Source organism: Ochotona princeps, chromosome 4, assembly GCF_030435755.1.
Source record: "Ochotona princeps isolate mOchPri1 chromosome 4, mOchPri1.hap1, whole genome shotgun sequence".
Taxonomy (NCBI): domain Eukaryota; kingdom Metazoa; phylum Chordata; class Mammalia; order Lagomorpha; family Ochotonidae; genus Ochotona; species Ochotona princeps.
The window spans coordinates 56291335-56310800 of NC_080835.1; the positions used below are offsets into that span (position 1 = coordinate 56291335).

The 19466-nt window shown below is 39.6% G+C and overlaps 1 protein-coding gene across 5 annotated transcripts in view; it reads right to left on the minus strand.

The window, feature by feature from the left end:
* Positions 1 to 19466, minus strand: part of PAK1 (p21 (RAC1) activated kinase 1) — a 146945-nt gene that overhangs the window by 2437 nt on the left and 125042 nt on the right. For all 5 annotated transcript variants that reach the window (XM_058663638.1, XM_058663636.1, XM_004589861.3 and 2 more), the window contains 6 exons: positions 17287 to 17335; positions 9608 to 9720; positions 6113 to 6230; positions 4021 to 4120; positions 2810 to 3006; positions 547 to 684 (listed from right to left, as the gene is read on the minus strand). In XM_058663638.1, coding sequence (XP_058519621.1) covers positions 547 to 684; positions 2810 to 3006; positions 4021 to 4120; positions 6113 to 6230; positions 9608 to 9720; positions 17287 to 17335 — 715 coding nt within the window. The remainder of the gene's footprint in view (positions 1 to 546; positions 685 to 2809; positions 3007 to 4020; positions 4121 to 6112; positions 6231 to 9607; positions 9721 to 17286; positions 17336 to 19466) is intronic.

Sequence of the window (19466 nt, forward strand, 5' to 3'; positions counted from 1 at the left end):
TTCAGATATCTTATCTAAAAAGATTGTTTCTTTTTGATTTAGCAGTAAAAAAGCTTTCTGATTTGAGGATGTGGGATATGTCTTTCATTTGATAAGAAATAGGAAAGGGATTCAAAAAATTTATGGAAAATTTGCAGTATTTTAAAATTCACTCTTTCATGACCTTTTTTGTTTGCTTTTTTTTTTTTAATTTGAGATAGACATTGAAAGACAGTTCTTTGTTCTGCTTTACTCCCCAAATGCTCCCAGAGGCCCCAGGATGGCCAAAGCTGGCAGCTACACACTCAATGCAGGTATCCCCGAGTGCGTGGCAGCAGCCCAGTCGTGCTGCCCGTCACTGTTGCCTTTCAGAGCCTGCATTATCAGGAAGCTACAGATTCAAGACGTGGAGCTGAGACTGATTTGGGATGTGGGTAACTTAACCACTATGCTAAATGTTCATGCTGCCACAAACTCGGGATAGGACCAAAGCATAGTTCTTTATAGACAAACGAAGTCCAGGTTACTGATTCTGCATTCAGTGCGTCCCTGCAGAGGGACAGTTACCTGTAGCAGCTCTTTCGCCGAACCTCTCTTCTCTACATCCATCTCCAGACAGCGGTTCAGAAAGTCCCGGAAAATGGCCGAGAGCTTCTCTGGGTTCTGAAGCTCTGGGGTTCCGTTGGTGGCAATGAGGTACAAGGCCTGGCAATACAAATGGAGAATCATCTTGGGCTCAAGCTGAGATTCTCTCTTGATACCCATACACATGAAATACACCTAAGATCACATTATTGAAAACCCCAGTCTTATTTCCATCATACCCCATGATCATCAACTTCAAATCTCTGGAATGCCATTCTAAGACAGAGAACAGCCATGTTATGGGTGGAGTTAGAAGTTGAGATCAAAGGGTGGGAGACCACAAAAGGTCTTAGTTGGGTACACTGAAGCATTTTCAAATAATCAGAGATTTTCAAGAGTGAAATGAGCAGGTAAAGACCTGGTAGGATATCATGAGAACCTGGCTTTTATTCTACAGAATTAGCTGGTTGATCCTCAGAGGATTTTGAGCTAAGGATTAACATGATCTGACTTATGTTTTAATGAAATCGTTTTGGCTTTTTTTGTGGAAAACAAACTGTGAGAGCCTGTTCTAACAGTTCAGATGAGAGTGGTGACTTGGGCTATAATTGCTAAGAGTTGAAGTAAGCAGCTGTTGGACTCAAACTATCTCAAGTTGGAGGGAGTTGGCAAAGTTGTCTGAAGTAGCCTTTCTACTATAGAAACTGAGATGTGAACATTGGATCTGCAATACAGAAATGACAGATGACTTTAACAATTACTTACAGATGACTTTAAAAATTAGTTACTGGTACAGTAGTAGAATGAAAGCCTAATTAAATTCATGAAGGTAGAAAGAGAGGAAATTAAGGTGGCATGCATAAGGTTTTTTTTTTCCTTTTAAACAGTTTTCACTGCAAAGAATAACAGAAGGGCCAGGGTGGCACATCAGGCTAGTTCTCAAGTTGCAGTGCTGGCATCCCATATAGGCACTGGTCCAATTCCTGGCTGCTCAATTTCTGATCCAGCTCCCTGCTTACAGCCTGGGAAAGCATCAAAGGATGCTCCAGGCTCCCAGCTTCAGATTGGTCTAGCTCTGGCCATCGTGACCATTTGGGGATTGGTCTAATGGCTGGAAGACGGCTTTGTGTTTCTCCCTCTCTTCCCCCCCTCTCTTTTTATAACTCTTTCAAGTAAAAGTAAATAAATAAATAACAGAATTGGAGCAACAGCTTGAAGAAGGATCAAGGGAGGGCTATTATTAAAAAAAAAGAATCTTTATATGTTAATAGGAATAATTACACAGAAAGGTAGCCAATGGCCATGTACAAGAGAGAAATGATGGCTGAAAAAGCGAAGTCCTTAGTAAGATGAGTGAGATGGGGTCAAGTCTGAGGTCAAGGGCATTCATCAGGTTAGAGCACAGATGATTCCTCCTCATCACAGGTGAAGGGCAGCAGATCAGAGCAACACAAATGCAAGCTGACTAATAATTTTGAATGTGGGAAAATGTGAATATTCTGATCACTCTTATTTACTTATTCCAACCTCCCTCCAAAACAGGTGTTCTCTATGCACTGACACTGATACCTTCGTGATCATCTACTCTAATCCATTTTCCATAACACACCAAAAATATCACACCATGCCACTGTTCAACTGACAATACACCAGGGACACCTCTGCAGAACAGAAGCCAGATTCTCACAATGACTATTCGGTTTTTACCTGATGGTTCTCTGATTCTGTTTGTCACTCCCCCCCCATCTTCACCCATTTCAAGGACACCAGCCTCTTTGGGACACTTTCCCTAGAATACAACAACTACGTTGTCCTTTAAACACTGAATACCTACAAAACTGGTCTTGAGATTAATCTCATGGTTCATCCTTCAGTTACTGCTTTCAGGTTTCTGCTGAAGTAACTTGGAGAACTTCCTTCTCCGCTATTTTTTTCCCCTCTAGCTTTTCTTTAATACTCTCTTAAATCTTTACTTATTTTTTTCACAGCATATTTCATCTGTTACTAGAAACTGTTTTATGAGAACAATTTCTTACATATAACAGAAACTCAAATAATTGTGGAATACACAGATGAATGACTTACATTACTGGTTTCCTTTGAGTATTTGTACTTTAAATTCAACAGTGCTTAGTTTACCCAGAAAAGAAACATCCCAGGTGGACATGTAGAGTAACTGAAGTCCCAGTTCCTGAGACTAGTGACAATAACCAAAATCACTTGAAATAGGTCTTTTAACGCTTACTCTCAGAGGGTTTTCATTGAGGTATGGGGGCTCCCCTTCAATCATTTCAATGGCCATGATGCCCAAGGACCAGATGTCAACCTTGGGCCCATAGGCCTTCCGTGTCACAACTTCTGGTGCCATCCAGTACGGGGTTCCCACCATGGTGCTCCGTTTGCTCTGCTCTGGAGTTATTTGTGCACAGAATCCAAAATCAGCTAGGAAAAACAAAACCAAAAAGCACATAGTTAGGGCTCTCTGTCTTTTAAGCACTGTGTGTGTCTACCCCAAGGTATCCAGCTTTGCCTGGCTCCCAGCTCTGCTACCTCTTGGCTTCACAAAATGCAAATCGCTTGACTGCCATATCCAGCTCTAAGTCAATTCTCTGATCAACCTTGAAAAGAAGAGGAACATCAGAACCATCGCTTCTATCCTCCACCTCCCCCCGAACTAGAATGATGAGCCAATAAAGTGCAAGCTGCCATTTGGCCTAACAGTGTGCCCCAATTCTCATTTGTTTTGGAAAACTGTTCCAACATCCTTCAATCTATGGCACTTGCCTATTTTCTGGGCATTAGTCTGACTGAAGTTCATTTACTTAAAACTAACCAGGGCCCAGTTTTTACAAGTTTTTCCTCGTGCTCAGGTGAGAAGGTACTAACAGTCTTTCCATAACTGCTCATCCCCTCGTGACATAGCTTGGCTGGACTAGTGAATCTTTATAAAATAATATGAATGTTCTGTCTGCAGCTCTTTTTGTATTATGTGGAAATTATACACTTTGTTAAATTAGGAGGACTTTGACAGCTAGGACTATGTGTCCTTAGTTCTGCATACTCCCAAAGGGTCCAGCATGTAATAAATGCTCAACAAGAACTGCAAATTTGTGTCTGAATAGAATATAGGATACAAAACTTCCTAATTATCCTTTAGATGCCTCTTACATGATAGACTGGGAACTCCCTGTAAGGAGGCAAAAAGCAAGCTCAGTGTCCACACAGGACCTAGAGTAAAACAGGTTCACAGGGATTCCTTTATTTTTATTTCTTTATTTATTTTTGGCTAACTGTAACAATAATGAAAATGCATTACCAAGAATTATAAAACGCTTGCACAACCAATGAAGTACTAAAAACCCTTTGATTAAGTGTTGTAGTTGGTATGATTATCACCCCACAGGAAATAAACCCCAAAGGGAGAGAAGTATTTTCACTCCTACTAGTCCTACTTACTTAGTTTGACTGAGCCATCCATTCCCAATAAAATATTATCACTCTTGATGTCTCTGTGTATGACCTGGTTTGAATGCAGAAACTCCAGAGCCTGCAGACACTATTTAAGTGGTGTGGGAAGAAGAAGAAAGAAAGGCCATTTAATATAGAAGATCTAAGAGAAAATCAATTTAAGCTCTTCACTTTAAGATAAATAAAGTAAAGCACTAATGAATAAAAGGACCTGTCTCACATCAGTGGCAAAGCAGGCTCTAGAACCAAGTCTTCCATCTGCTGTCCTAACACCCTTTTATATGGCAGTATCTTTCTAATAGCAGTTCTTGCCATTTATTTTGATATTTTGTTTTGTTTTTGTTTTTATACAATATCAGATTCTGAATAAATTAAGATCCAGGAAAAATGACTGAAGAATGGAATAAAAAATAAGTGTCATGTCATGGAAAGTAGACAATGGGAAGTGACATTAGAAGTATTGAGTTGGTAAAATAATCTTATTTTGGCAACGAGGTAATGCTATGTTGGTTATGCTGAATTTGACACATCTACAAAATGTATAGAGACAAATGACCTAAAATTTATTATGAGGATGATTGTACAACTCCATAAATACACTAAAGTCCTGTTAATTATGTACTTCAAATGGATGGACTATATGGTTATGTGAAATATATCTCAGTTATTTTAAGAAGGGGAGATGATCTCCATTAGAACTGAAGAACAGTAATATCACCTATTTATGTAGCATCTAAATTTTTTCCAAGTGCCTTTTAATACATACAGTACTCTATTTGCATATATAGTGTGATTGTTGTAGTTTCCATTTTACATATGAATAATTTGAGGCAAATAATTTTCTTATGTACATGTATGCATCCATACTTTACCAGTGACTGTGGGGATGAAAAAAATTTTGGACATTACAATAGTTTATGGCCCTCCAAAGTATACATACAAAATACATCCACAGGAAAAACATGATAGAGAATGTGATATGAAAAATTAATTAAAAGACTCCTTACCAGGATGATAATGGGGAAAAAAAAAGGTTGAAAAGCATTGCTTTAGTCGTTGAAAAAGAAAAAAGTGAAAACTCCTAAGAATCTTCATGGCTTGGTGTTAGTACCATTAATTTAATAAGTGCCTTCTAGATCCCAAAGTTGCTAATGCAAAATGGACATATTTTCTAGGGCTGTATTGACTTCACATTATTTCATTTTTCCTAATATTTATTTAAAAAGCAACTACATAAATCCTCCTCTATGCCTCTAGATTTTTGCATCATCAAATCCCAATCACATCATTATACTTAAACTCTTATGAAAATTGAAACATCAACCAATCATCCATCTTTCCTAACTTTCCTACCTTTTCTATTAATGAGTCATCATAGGGGTCTGCCCTATCATCACTAAAACATGCAGGATCACTGATTTCTCAATGTTTCCTCACCTGCCTGACCTAGTGGAAATGTAAAAACATGGCTCTTCCCTAAGGATGGCTTCTCAGAGACCTTCTGAAGGGCTTCACCTTTTTTCATATAGCAGTATATTTTAAATTCTAGTCACTTAATAGCAATGGGAAGGCAGAAGAGTACCTTTTCTGGCTTGATTTTTCTTAATCTAGTGCCTGGAAACATTTTACCCTAGAATTTTGCTGGCTTGCCTTTGAACACCATTTACATGCTTACTAAATCTACAGTGAAACCTTCCAAGACCACTCTCTTATTTGGTTTTTATTTCCTTCACAGCATACACATAAACCAGGAAAAGAAGGCGAATGGACATATTCATATACAAGTTAAAGGAAAATATCATACGGTGTTTACAGCAGTTATCCTTAATGCTAGAAATTATGGAATGATTCTTAAAAATACATACTTTCTGGAAACTTTTCATTTTCTACAATGAGCATAATAAAGTTATCCTTAAAGAAAAAGTGAAAGTAAAACACAGCGCTAACACAAGAAAGACGAACTGCTAGCACTAACCTCTACTTCTCAGAGGCACAGCTGAGCTTTCACTGGCATGGAGCTCTAGGAGACAGGGCTATAAAGGCTACTGCCTGCTCTAGGCTGCCCGGCTCCTGGCCTTACCTCACGGCACACAGCTGCAATCTGGCCTTCATCCATACAGGTTTCCGTCACCACATCCGTCAAGGAACCTCCAGCTAAGTATTCCATGACAACCCACAGCTCATCACCCACAAGGTAACTGCGCAAGTACAAGTAAAGAGATAGAGAATACAGAGTTTCAAAGGCCAAGCATACACACAGCATAAAATTGCATTTCAATCAATTCTGGCAGAGTTCCCGAAGAAAACAAAGGACACATGTTCAGTGGAGCCCCAAAGAGCTTAACTAAGATGATGAGGCTGAAGATGTGATAAAAACATATTTCACCATAACACAGAGGAATATTTTCTAAAATTGGGACTGGCAGGATTCCCATATCTCTAGAAGCAGCTAAACAGCGACTACTCAGACATTTTACAAGGATTGGAATGAGGTCCATGTTACCAGCATAACAGAGCTACTAGCTTCCCTGAGTTCTACTGGATCTGAAAGCCAAGAGATCAAGTATCAGGTCTTGTCAAAAATTTTGCTCAGAGATGCAAATCAGATGTCAATATTTATTGAATAAATCAATGAGTAAAATAATATAACTGTAAACATTAAACAAAATAATGGTTGTCTAAGTCCTTTAAAAACTACATGTAAAGTGTTTCATACATAGTAATTATGCTGACAATAACCTCCACTTTGAGAGTTTATGGCTCTGATCTGTAGAAATTATAGACTGACATGAATTATATACATGGATATGACTGAGGGTTTCACTGAGGGGTTTAATCACTCAGCCTTCTTATGGGACAAATAAAAAAAGACTACCTGGCCTATTTGGTCAGTGCTTCCTCACCTGTAGAATAACCAAAAACAGTAACAGCAACAAAACAAAGCAAAGAACCACACACACTATCCTAAAGCCCTACAGGCTTCTGCTGGCCTGGGATAAAGATAGGAGATTGGTAGGGCCGGTATTGTGGCACAGCAGATAAAGCTGCAACTGCAATGCCAGCTTCTCACATGGATGCTGGTTTATGTTCTCAGCTTCTGAGCCATCTCCCAGTTAAAAATCTAGGCAAGGTAGTGAAAGATGGCTCAACTGTCTGGGCCCCTGCCGCACATGTGAGAGACCCGGAAAAAGCTCCTGCCTCCTGGCTTCAGCATGGCCTAGGCTAGCTGTTGTAGCTATCTGGAGAATAAATCAACGGATAGAAGATCTCTTCTCTCTTTGTCTCTCCCTATTCGTTTCTGTGACTCTTTCAAAATAAATGAATGAATGAATCTTTAAAAAGAAACTAGATTTTTAAAAGCAATTTTTGACAGTTTTGAGCTGTGTGATATGTATGTCACTTGATCTTTGCCTTGCTATTTCACAGCTGTCAAGATGAGACTACTGATTTAGTAACTGTCTTTAACAAAAGAGCAACATTTAAATTCCATTCTCTTAAATTCCAGTGCTTTTTCTATAAAACTCAGAATTCTTTCTAACTAAAGGCTTCCAACTTTTTAATACCAATAAAGAATGACCACAGCAGACCAAGTATTTCTTCAGCAATCTCTTTTGAGAGAGAAGATTATGAGGATTTAGATAGTTCTGAATTTCTATGCCCTCCAAGGTTCACATATTGAAACCAAATTACCAATGTGATGATCTTAGGAGATAGGGACTTTGGGAGATACTCACCTCAGCATGGCAGAGCCCTTCTAAAAGGAGCCATAGAGCTCCTTACCCCTTCCACCATGAGACAACACAGCAAGAAGGTGCCATCTATGAGCCAGAAAATGGGCCATCACCAGATAACAAATCTGCTAAGACTTTGATTTTGTGGATTGCTCAGCTTTCAAAACTGTAAGAAATGTATGTGTATTGTTCATAAGGTACCCAACCTCTGGGACTCTGCTATAGTGGCTCAAAAGGGTGAAGACATCAACTAAAACAGTGTTTTTAGGGCCTTCTATACTTCTGATTCAATAGAAATATCAGTTAAGGTATGATCAACAATATGATTTTCCAGTCTTTAATTCATTCCTTCAGCAACGTGGCTCTGCATCTGACAGTTTAGATGCCTCCACTGACAGGCCACTCACTGTGCTAGGAGCCAGGCCACAGTCCTGACAGCTTTCATTTTCCCTTGTCCTAGACCTGTCTCCTTAGCTAGTTCATCAAAGCTATGTTGTCTATGCAGTAAGTTCTTAAATGATTTGGGAAACTATTTTTAAAAATGTTGAGAAGATTCTTTGAGGTAATTCAGGACCCTTTTTAAGGGAAGACAACCACCTCTAAAACAACAGTCTAGTCTACAGCCACCAATATAGTATGTTGGGAAGGTCAAAACTCTGTTACATTTTTAAAGAAACTGAAAATTACCAACGTTTTAGATATAGAACCAGTAAGCACACTTATGAAGTCTGAGAACAGCAGGGAAAGGTAGCTGCTAATGCAATGCAAGTAATAAAGAAACTAGATCCCCAATTTTTCCATTAACATCTCCACCTATGATATCTCTGAAACCTGCAAATGGGGAAAAAAGAATGATATGACAGGATATGGGTTTTGGTGCTAGGAATATTTAAACTCAACAACTTGATTTGTTTCTTACTAATCTACTGGTTTTGGACAACGAATTAACTTCTATGAACTTTCTGTTTCCTCATCTATAAAATACGAATAAGCTCTACCTCACAAAATACTCTTCATGAAAACAGGTACAAATTAAAACACAACTGAAATGCCAGCTATAACCATTCTGACTACACAGAAGAAATAATTTTGGCAGACTAATCAGTTGTAATAACAAAATTAAGATTTAATAAAGATAGCTAAAAATTCTATATTTTACAAGATTATGTAAACAAGATCAGTGATTTCGGTTGACTAAAAACTTACTAGGAGTCAACAAAACAGGCATTCTAAAAATCAAAACAAGAATGGAATCATTAAATTGTGTGGAGTTGAGGTTGGTACTGCGATACAACACAACGAGTCACAACTTGTAATGCTAGCATCCCAAATCTCTAAGCAAGTTCAAGTACAGCCTGCCCCCTTCCCATCCAGTTTTCTGCTAGAAATGTAAATAATGTCCCAAGTATGTAGGTCCCTGCCACCCATGTAGGAGTCTGGATGAAGCTGTGAAGCTCCTGTATACAGATTTTAGGAGGACCAGTACGTTATTCAGGAGGGTGAGTGCATTAGGCAAAGTCTTGGGGTGTAGAATAAGTTAAGGACCTGGACATTTGGACCTGCATGATGTCAGATGGACAGGTAGAAGGGCTCCCTGAGGTAGAACAAATACTATCACAAACAACCATAAGAAACTACAGGGTAAGGTTCACCCTAGTCCTGAAAGATTCTGAAAGCAATTCAAGGTGTCCAGCTTTATACAGAGCTGAGTTCAGGGACTGTCACCTCATAGGATTAATACATATAAGCAGTTTTGAATGCTGGTATTTCCACATCCTATGACAACTCTACCACCCATCATCCTGAAAGGCTCTAGCCCCCTGATAGGACCCACCATTACATACCTGTCCAAATAGTTCACTATATTTGGGTTCTTGTTTTCCCTCATGACTAGGATCTCATTAATGATCAGCTCTTTCTTTGGCTGCTGCTGCAGATTCATCTGCTTAATGGCCACCTGGAAACAAAGTACAGCAAATGTATAACTTGAGTCATTTAATATCTACTGAGCACCTACTGAGTACTAGAACACTAACTACTAAGGCAGAAAAAGATGAGTAATGTATAGTTTTAGTTCTTGGGTAATTCACAATGTATATGTGCAGACAAACGGTTCTTAAAGTGAGGTCTCCAAACCAGCAACATCGTCATTATCTGGGAACTCACTGGAATCAAATATTTTCACGACCCATGAGAAACTTACATTTTCATGAGACCTTTGGGTTACATAAACCAGAATTTAAGCACCAAACTTCGATATGGAAAAACACTTCAGAAAAAGCAGATACTATCCCATGTTGTATGTGAGATTTGAAAAGACTTTACCTATACACATACATTTTCACATAACACAAATACAAGGTATACTTTAGTTTGCAAGGCACTGTATCCAATTCTGCGCAACAGGCAGCACCTGAAATGTCCTCAGATTTGTTATTTTGTTAACCTTCATGATAGCTTGTGTGTTAAATATTACCTTCAACAGGTTAAAAAAATGGGATTCAGAGAGGGTATTTGACTTGGTACATGGGTACTAGGCAACAGAGTTAAGATTAGAATGCTCAAATGTTATTTTATTTCACTTAACTTATTCTGCGTTTATACATTTAAACTTTTCCTATGGTACATATGTGGTAACACTTGTTCCTCCTCAAAAAAAAAAAAAACCATAAATTACATCTTATTACAAATCCACCACTGAAAGTAAGCACTTTCTACTGGGATTCTCTCATAGCCTCATGTTTTCCTATCTTTGTTCAGGGTCTTTCCATCTGGAAAATCCTACATCATTTCTACACATTCACAAGCTACTTAGGTTTTACATCAGGCTAAAGCTAATATCATTCTCAAACCAAATATGCTTTGCCCCTTCTTAAAGGCTCTATGAGGATACTAATACCATTCTTACAGAATTTACAACATGCTTTCTTGTATGTTGTATGTGTGCACATGCATGTACACATGTGTATCTCCAAGTTTGAGAGTTTTGGTGAAAGCCCAGAATTCTTGGTGTTAAGCACAGGAACTTACAGTTTGTGATTAGCAAATGTTAGAGAAAAAGAAGAAAAGAGTCAATGGGTTGGTAAGTATTTTGGTTTCAAACAACTGAAGTTGGCAACAAGCTGCTGTGTCACCATACAAACATACCTTAAATCGTTTGCTACGTGTTCACTCCCTAGAATACTCCCACCCCCCTTTTTTTAATGTAGTATACAAGAACATGAATATCTATTAGAACTAAAATATCTTTCCAGAAGCATCAAAAAGTAGAAGGAGGGGCTGATGTCATGTGGCATAGCAAGTAAAATGGGAGCCTGCTCTGCTGGCATACCATATGCACATTGCGCTTCATGTCCCAGATGCTCCGCTTCCAACACAGCTCCCTGCTAACAGCCTGAGAAAAGAAGTGGAAGATAGTCCAAGTATTTAGCACCTGCTACCCAGGTGGAAGATTAAGAAGATTCTCCTGGTTCTAGCCTGGCCCAACTCTGGCTGTTAAGGCTTCTGAGTGTGGACCAACGGATAGACACTGGATTTTTCTGCTCCTGTCTGTAATGACTTTCAAAAAAACAAATACATCTTTTAAGAGAAAAGTACAGAAATGAATGGTTCAAGTCTCTATTGGAAAATCTCCTGGCTCTATTATTTCCTCAAGTCAATTACTGGCAGTCTTCCGAAGAAACAGTTCACTATTAAATGATTTTAAAAAAAAGATTTATTTTTATTTGAGAGTTATAGAAAAGGAGAATGTGAGAGAGAGAGAGGGAGAGAGAGAGAGAGAGAGAGAGAGAGAGAGAGAGAGAGAGAAAGAGAGAGAGAGAGAGAAAGAGAGAGATCTATTAATTGGTTCATTCCCCAAATGACTGCAATAGCTGGAGCTGGGGTGGTGCCAAGCCAGGAGCCCTGGGGCCAGCATGATGGCTCAACTGGCTAGTTCTCTGCCTGCAAGTACCGGCATCCCAAGTGGGTGCCAGTTCCTGTCCCAGCAGCTCCAGTTCCCATTCAGCTTCCTGCTTATGAACTGGATAATCAGCAGAAGATGGCCAAAGCTTTGGGACCCTGTACCCGTGTGAGAGATCAGAAAATAGCTTCTGGTTCCTGGCTTTGGATCAACCTCAGCTCCACTTGCTGTGGCTATCTGAGGAGTGAACCAGTGGATCAAAGATCTTTCTCTGTCTTCCCCTTCTGTAAATCTGCCTTTCCAATAGAAAATAAGTAAATCTTAAAAAGGAAAAAAGCCAGGAATCCAGAGCTTCTTCAAGGTCTCCCACATGGGTATAAGAACCCATGCATTTGGACCAACTTTGTTGCTTTCCCAGATCATTAGCCAGGAGCAGGATTGGAGGTGGAGCAGCCAGGACTCAAACCAGTGGCCACATGGGATGCTGGTGCTACAGATGGAAGCTTCACATGATATATCACGGAACCAGTGCCAAGAAATAACTCTTCTAAATAGTATAATTACTTCCACTCCCTATCACACATGGAAGAAAACTGCTTTAGGGAGTTTCCTGTTCAGCTTCTGGTCTATCCTTAACTTTCTTTAACAGCTGAGGATTAGCCTGCACTAGTGTGTAAAATGTCTAAAGAGAACAAGCATTGTAGGTCTAAGTCCATATAACGCAGATAAGGACTGGACCAGAAGAAGGTTTTGAAGCTCCTAGGGCCAGCTGGAGAATCGGGCAGCACTCACGGCAGCAAAAGGGAAAAAGAGAGGCAAGCAGAGGTTAACAGGGAGGCTATAGAATACTGGGAGGGTTTTTTCCCCATAGCTGCTAATACAACCCAGGCTAAACGTCTTTCACATAGAACTTCAGGCCAGAACACAGCACCGTTAAAACTGAAAAACAATCAGACTTGAACTCTAAGGACCTAAGATCTAGGCTTGACTGTCAATGACCGACTTTGACCAATCACAAATTCTCTGCACCTTACCCTTTTTTTAGGTACATAAAGATACTCTCTACCCTGATTCCCCCACCATCCTCCATTTAAAACAGTTTTCAGTACTAAGTGACAGAGTGGCTAATGTGTTACTCATCTATAAAGTAAAAACACACATAATAAAGGCAACAACAAAAGTAGCAAAAATCACATCTGATAAGATTAATAAGAATGACAATGTGGATGTGCATTATGGTCGAGGCTACCAGGTTCAGCCACCCCTGCAATGCCCATACCCACATGGGCACTGGGTTGATTTCCAGTTGCTTCACTTCCACTGCATCTCCCTGTCATTTTTCCTGGGAAAAGCAGAGGGAGCTGGCCAAAGTCTTGGGCCCCTTCACCTACATGGGAGACCTGGATGAAGCTCTTGTTTCTTGCTTAGGGCTGGCCCAGCTCTGATTATTACAAGGCAGTAGGAGGGAAGTGAGTCAGTGGATAGAATATTTTTCTCTTTATATCTCCCCCTTTCTCTGCCTATCAAACAAAAAAATAAACAAACATGTGTTTTAAAAATGACAATGGTAGTGGTATAGGAACAGCAGCAAAAATCAACCACCTTCACATCACTATTGTATACAGAATGCCTTCTGCATGCCAGGCTCTGCTAGGTTATTGCCTATACTAATTACCTCAGTGAAACCTAACAAAAACCCTGCACAGTAAAAATCATGATATCTTCTTGTTTTTTTCTTTTCAAGATTTATTTTATTCTTATTGGAAAGTCAGATATACAGAGAGGAAGAGAGACAGAGAAGATCTCCTATCCGATGATTCACTCCTCAAGCAGCCACAACAGCCAGAGCTGCACTGATCCAAAGCCAGGAAACCAGAGCCTCTTTCAGGTCTTCCAGTCAGGTGCAGGGTCCCAAGGCTCTGGGCCATTCTTTACTGTTTTTCCAGGCCACAAGCAGGGAGCTGGATGAGAAGCAGGGCTGCCAAACTGGTGCCCATATGGGATCCTGGTGCATGCAAGGTGGGGACTTTAGCCACTAGGCTACCGTGCTGGCCCCGTATTTGGGCCCCATGATATTTTCAGGCAATGAAACTGAGGCTTAGACTAATAAAAATATTGCCTAAGGTTGTAACCAAAGCCCACATGTCCGTATGAACCTCAAAGGCTTTTCCAACCTGTTCTTTTATATACATTCCTTGTAAAAACAAGCTTAAAAAATGATTGTTGAATCCATAACTGGAAGTCTTCCCAGCACTAACATGCTAATCTTCCTATATGTGACAGACAGTAGCTCTGCTCTTCCAGCTAGAAAACACCCAATAAGCACGCATTCACTAAGTCAGAGTATCCTACCAGCTCCGCTAATGATTTACACTCCCTAGGGCAGGAAATGAGGCCTTCCTCACCACAATGCATTAGCCCCTAATGCACTCAGTTCCATTCATAGTTTGAAAACCACAAGGCAGGCACACAATGAAGCTGAGTTTCTCTTTCCTGTGGTCACCATCTCATACAAGCAGCCTTCTTGCCTTCCAAGAATTGTGCATCACCCGCTTGCTTCCCATCAAGGACACAAGGCCTCTAAGGCCAGAACCATGACCAAGGATGCCTGGTACCTAATCTCAGCCCTGCTGTGTCCTTTCAGCACGGAACACACAGAACCTAGAGGCAAAGCACTCTATCCCACTTCCTTGCTGTTCACCAAGAGCACAACTCTACAAAAACCTACTTGCATTTGCTTAAGCCTCAAATTCCTCTCCTGGAAAAAGGAAACACTGCTAGCTACCTCACAGGGTTTCTTTCTATGGTTAGCATAATCTCTTTCTCGTCTCTGCAACATCTTTTAACATCTTGTATCATCTCTCAAACAGGTACACTAATACCATCTTTCCTCTTCTCGTTCTTCACCATTATTTTTACTTTATGGAAGATTCCTCTAAGCACTGTAAAACTTCCATGTAAACACAATGGGAGTCATGATCTATTATTACATTTCAGTCTGATTTTAACATCATAGCACCTACTCAAGACTGAACTGTGTTCTCAGCACAGGAGCAGCACCAAGCTAATGCTCAGCAAATGCAATAAATAAATATGTATATGAGTTAAATAAATATGTAGTCCTAAAAGTCTATGATGCCATATACATTGATTTGCTGAATTCTTACACATCTTTGTAAGGAACATATTGTTGTGCACATCTTATAAGTAAATAAAATCCAGGTTCAGGGAAGTCCAATGGCTTATTACACTAAGAGCTAAAGGTAAGTATCGGTGTCTTCAAATTCTCACCTCAAAGAACAATGAATAAATTGCTAACCACAACGATGATATAATAGTCCACCTGTCCTAGAAGGAGTCCCAGTATTTGGCTTTAATGCTTGTAAAGGCTCCTAAGAGCCCAGTGAAATACATGCTATTCTTTGAACTCTAATTTCCCCAGGGCTAGAGTTAACCTGGGGATTTTAACTACCAAAAACTTATAAGCGGTCTTCAGATGAATCCTCAGACTCTCTTGATCTGAGTCTCGGTACTCCTTGAATTAAGAGCTTGTCCCAGGTAGCTGACATCCATAGCCCTCCCTTGCAAGGACATCAAAGCACGTACATTCCCTTCATGGCATCTTCTGCTACAGACAATATCTTGGGTCAGTGGCTTATTTTTTCCATGAATTTAAAAAAGTATATATATTATTCACTTATTTAAGAGGCAGAGTTAGAGAGGAACAGAGAGAGATGTCTTCTATCCAATTGGTTACTCCACATTGGTCGCAACATCTGGGTCTAAGACATATGGAAGCCAGGAACCTGGAACTCCATCCATGTCTCACACATAGTTGGGAGGGGCCCAAGAACTCAGGCTACTTTCTGCTCATTTCCCAGGTACATCAGTAGGAAATTGGACTGAACTAGGACAACTGGGATTAAAACCAAAGCTCATATGTAATGCCAGCATCACTGGCAGCAGCCTAACGTGCTGTGCCACAATATTGGCCTGGAAATTTTTTTGAAGATTGAAAAAAAAGTTATCAAATGCTTATTTATTTGAAAGTCATAATTACAGCCTGAGAAGGAAAGAGACAGAGAAAATAAGGCCTGATGGTTCATTCCTAGGCAGAAGCCAGGAGCCAAGAGCTTCTTCTGAGTCTCCCTTAGGGGTGGTAGGAGTTAAAGCACTTGGGCCATCTTCCACTGTTTTTCCCTGGCCCTTAGCAGGGAGATGTGTTGGAAGTAGAACAGCTGGCATCAACAGCACTGCAGGCTGAGGCCTTACATGTGTACCACGATGTTATTCCCAATACTTATTCTACTTATTTGAAAGGCAGAGTGGCAAAGCAAGAGACCATAAATTTATCTTTTGTCCAATAGTTCACCCCCCAGATGAAATGACTTCAATGGCTGGGGTTGTGCCAGACCAAAGTCAGGAGTCCAGATCTCCATCCAAGTTTTTTTTTCCTACATGGGTGGCAAAAGCCCAAGCACTTGGATTACCACCAGCTTCCTTCCCATCCAAATTAGCAGCAAGCTGAGCTGGAATAGAGCTGAAGCAGCCAGAAGTTGAACTGATGCTCCAACATGGGATTCATGACTTACAAGTGGCAGCTTAACCTACTGTACCACAATGTCAACTTGGATCAGCAGGCTTTATTAACAAGGCATTATACTCCTGGACTAACGAAATGAATAAGAAAGTGGTAACTCTAGTTAATCAAGAATTCCAAAGTCTAATGGAGCCCAAGGCACACAACAGTGGCAAGACTACTAGACTCGGAGCCAAGAAACATAGACTTAATTAAGTGTCTCCTATATCAGATTTGTCTTCAAATTTGTAAAATCAGTTGTCTACCAGATAATTTTATAAGACAGTCTCTCAGGTAGTATCCAACTTCTTTATGCTTACTCCCATCTTTTTTCCTTTTTCCTTGAATAAAAGTTTTACAAACTCATCCTCACATTAAATCTATCATCAAATCATATTGAATCTACCTTAGGGGGAAGAGTTTGACACACATTTAAACTGGCACTTGGGATGGCTGATTTCCACATTGCAGGGCCTGAGTTCAAGCCCTAGTACCACTCCTAATTCTAACTTCCTGCTGGTGTACATTCTGGAATGCAGTAGGTGATAGCAGGAGTATTTGAGTCCTTGCACCCACATGAGATACCTGTATAGAGTTGTTTAATCCTGGCTTCGGCCTGATCCAGGCCTGGTTGTTGTAAGCATTTGAAGAGTGAACCAATGAATGTTATATCTTTCTTGGTCTTTGTCTCTTGTATTTCAAATACAGTAATTAAAATAAATATATTTAAAAATCTTCCTGTTAAGTATCTCTAAAATTTATCTACTTCTGTCCACCAGCACTATGCTATTACCTAAGTCCAAACCATCCTCTCTCATCTGTGATCACGCAGTAAATTCTTGATTTACATGGTGTACTCTCAACCTCCTCCAATCTCTTCTCCACACTACTACTGCAGTGACATTCCAAAATCTGTCTAGCATTTGATTGTAGTCTAGCATAGTAAGAAACTATAAGTGCCCCAATTGAGTTAAGAAGAGCTAAAACTTGGCCTCAGATAAAGACAAACAGAACTAAAGTAGCAACAATCGGTAGATACTCACCTCCTGTCCCGTGGCTACATCCATTGCAGTGTATACGGTGCCTGAAGCACTGAATAGGTGTGGGAAAGAGAAAGGGGAAAAACACAGATGTCATGAAGTGATAGTTGTTAAATACAGCTCTACATACAATCTGGCCATGTAAATGTTAATAACAATAGCACGAAAAAGTAATCCTCCCAGCTGAAGCTCTTCCATCCTCATAGTTGAGAAGCAGTATGTGGTAGTAAAGAAAACACAGGCACTAGAAGGAAAGCAGACCTGAGTTCTGATCTAAAATTTCTATACAGTACCTAGTAACTATATGATCTTACAAATTATTTAGTTTCTCTGGGCTTTACTTTCTTGAACACAGAACTACATAAAATATTTGGAACTCATTACTTTATGTGAAGCACTTGGCCAAGTGTCTATAACTTAATAGGTGTTCAATACACGCTAGGTTTCTGTGTCTGCTTGCTTCTCCCCTTTGCTTTACCATCCTTCGCAAACTAATTTCCTGTAAACTCTTCCTCATCTGTAAACAGAGGTAAGATCAAACCTGTGATTTTTTTAAAGATATTTTTAACATAGAGCCTTATAAAACATTTTTTTCTTATGTTTTGTGCTAGAGGGAGTATATTACCTCTGACATACACATGAGGAAATCTATGTTAATGTAATTTATTTATTCATTCATTTATTAGGTGCTAATTTGTAGTAAGGAAAGAAATGCCCACACAGGATGGTAGCAGTCCCAAATCTTCTCATAGGGTCTGGTGACATCGGAACTACAGCCAGGACCCCCCGGGTTGCACAGTTACACATTTTTATTTTATTAACATCCATATTTAAAAACCATGAGTAACAAAAAAAATTAATAAAAACCACATTGAAAAGTCTAAAACAATCTCAAACTACCCTTCCCACCCTGAGAGTACAGGATCCCAAGACACTGTGTTTTCTAATCATTTATCCTGTCAAGGTAATAAGTGAATTTTATTTTCTGTCATACGTATTATGAAAAAAGCCTTTAGTTTTCACTTTTTAAACATAAAATGATGCTAAGCCTATGTTGTTTTTTTCCCAAATACATTTGCTTCCAGAAAATCTGATACCACAGGTAACTACTACTCCCCTACTCTCAAGGTCTGCATAATCCCACCAGATATGCATATGTGCACAGTATGCATGACGCCTTTACTTATTTAGGCTCAGGAAGTGAAGGAGAAATGCTAGCAATAATGCTAGGAAAATAACATCAATTCAAAATAATTAAAATCCTCATTTTATAACCATAACCATTAACCCATTTATTTGTAGGCAAGTAAATTATAATATACATCCATGTGTGCAAGCCATATGTCACTTACAAATGACACAAACTGAAGAAGTTTTACAATTCCGGTCTATTTTAAGAATAAATTTGAGATAAACACTGGGATTACATTTTCTGAAGAATTCAGATCATTTCCAAGTATATCTTTTCTACTAATAATCACAGTCACCTGCTCCCTAATCACACTCTTCAGGGGACCCTAGCTATATGCTTGGAAACTATGAGCATAAGATATGGGCTAGAAAACATGGCTTTGATTATTTGCCCTGCTAGCTATTTCTTTATTGTCTCATCACCTTACCTTAATCTTAGTCATCTCCCACCAAAAAGCTGGCATCTGATTCCTATCTTTCTAGATGAACTCTAAAAGGAAAAACACGCCAAAGCTTCCGGAGAGTCAACATTTTGGGACTATGACTCCCTGAATGAAAAGTGCTAGAAAGCTACTCAGTTTCACTGGTTAAAATCTAATTATTTCTACCTTGAACAGAAATTATGATTAGATACATAAACTGTAGGTCAGAGAATGATCATCTTAACATTTTAACAGGAAGACACAAGGCAAGCAGGGGCTGCTGTTGTAGCACAGCAAGTAAAGCTGCCATTTGGAACATTGGCATTCTACACTTTAGTGCTGATTCAATTTCTGTCTGTTTTACTTATGAACCAGTTCCTTGCTTTTGGTGCCTGAGAAAGCAAGAGATGATCATGCCTGCCATCCACGTGGGAGACCAGCTGGAGCTTCTGGCTCCTGCTTTCAGCCTGGCCCAGTCTTGGCTTTTGAAGCCATTTATGAAGTAAACCAATAGGTGAAAGATGTCTGTTGGCCTGTCACTGTCCCTGTCTGTGTGTGTTTCTCTCTGTC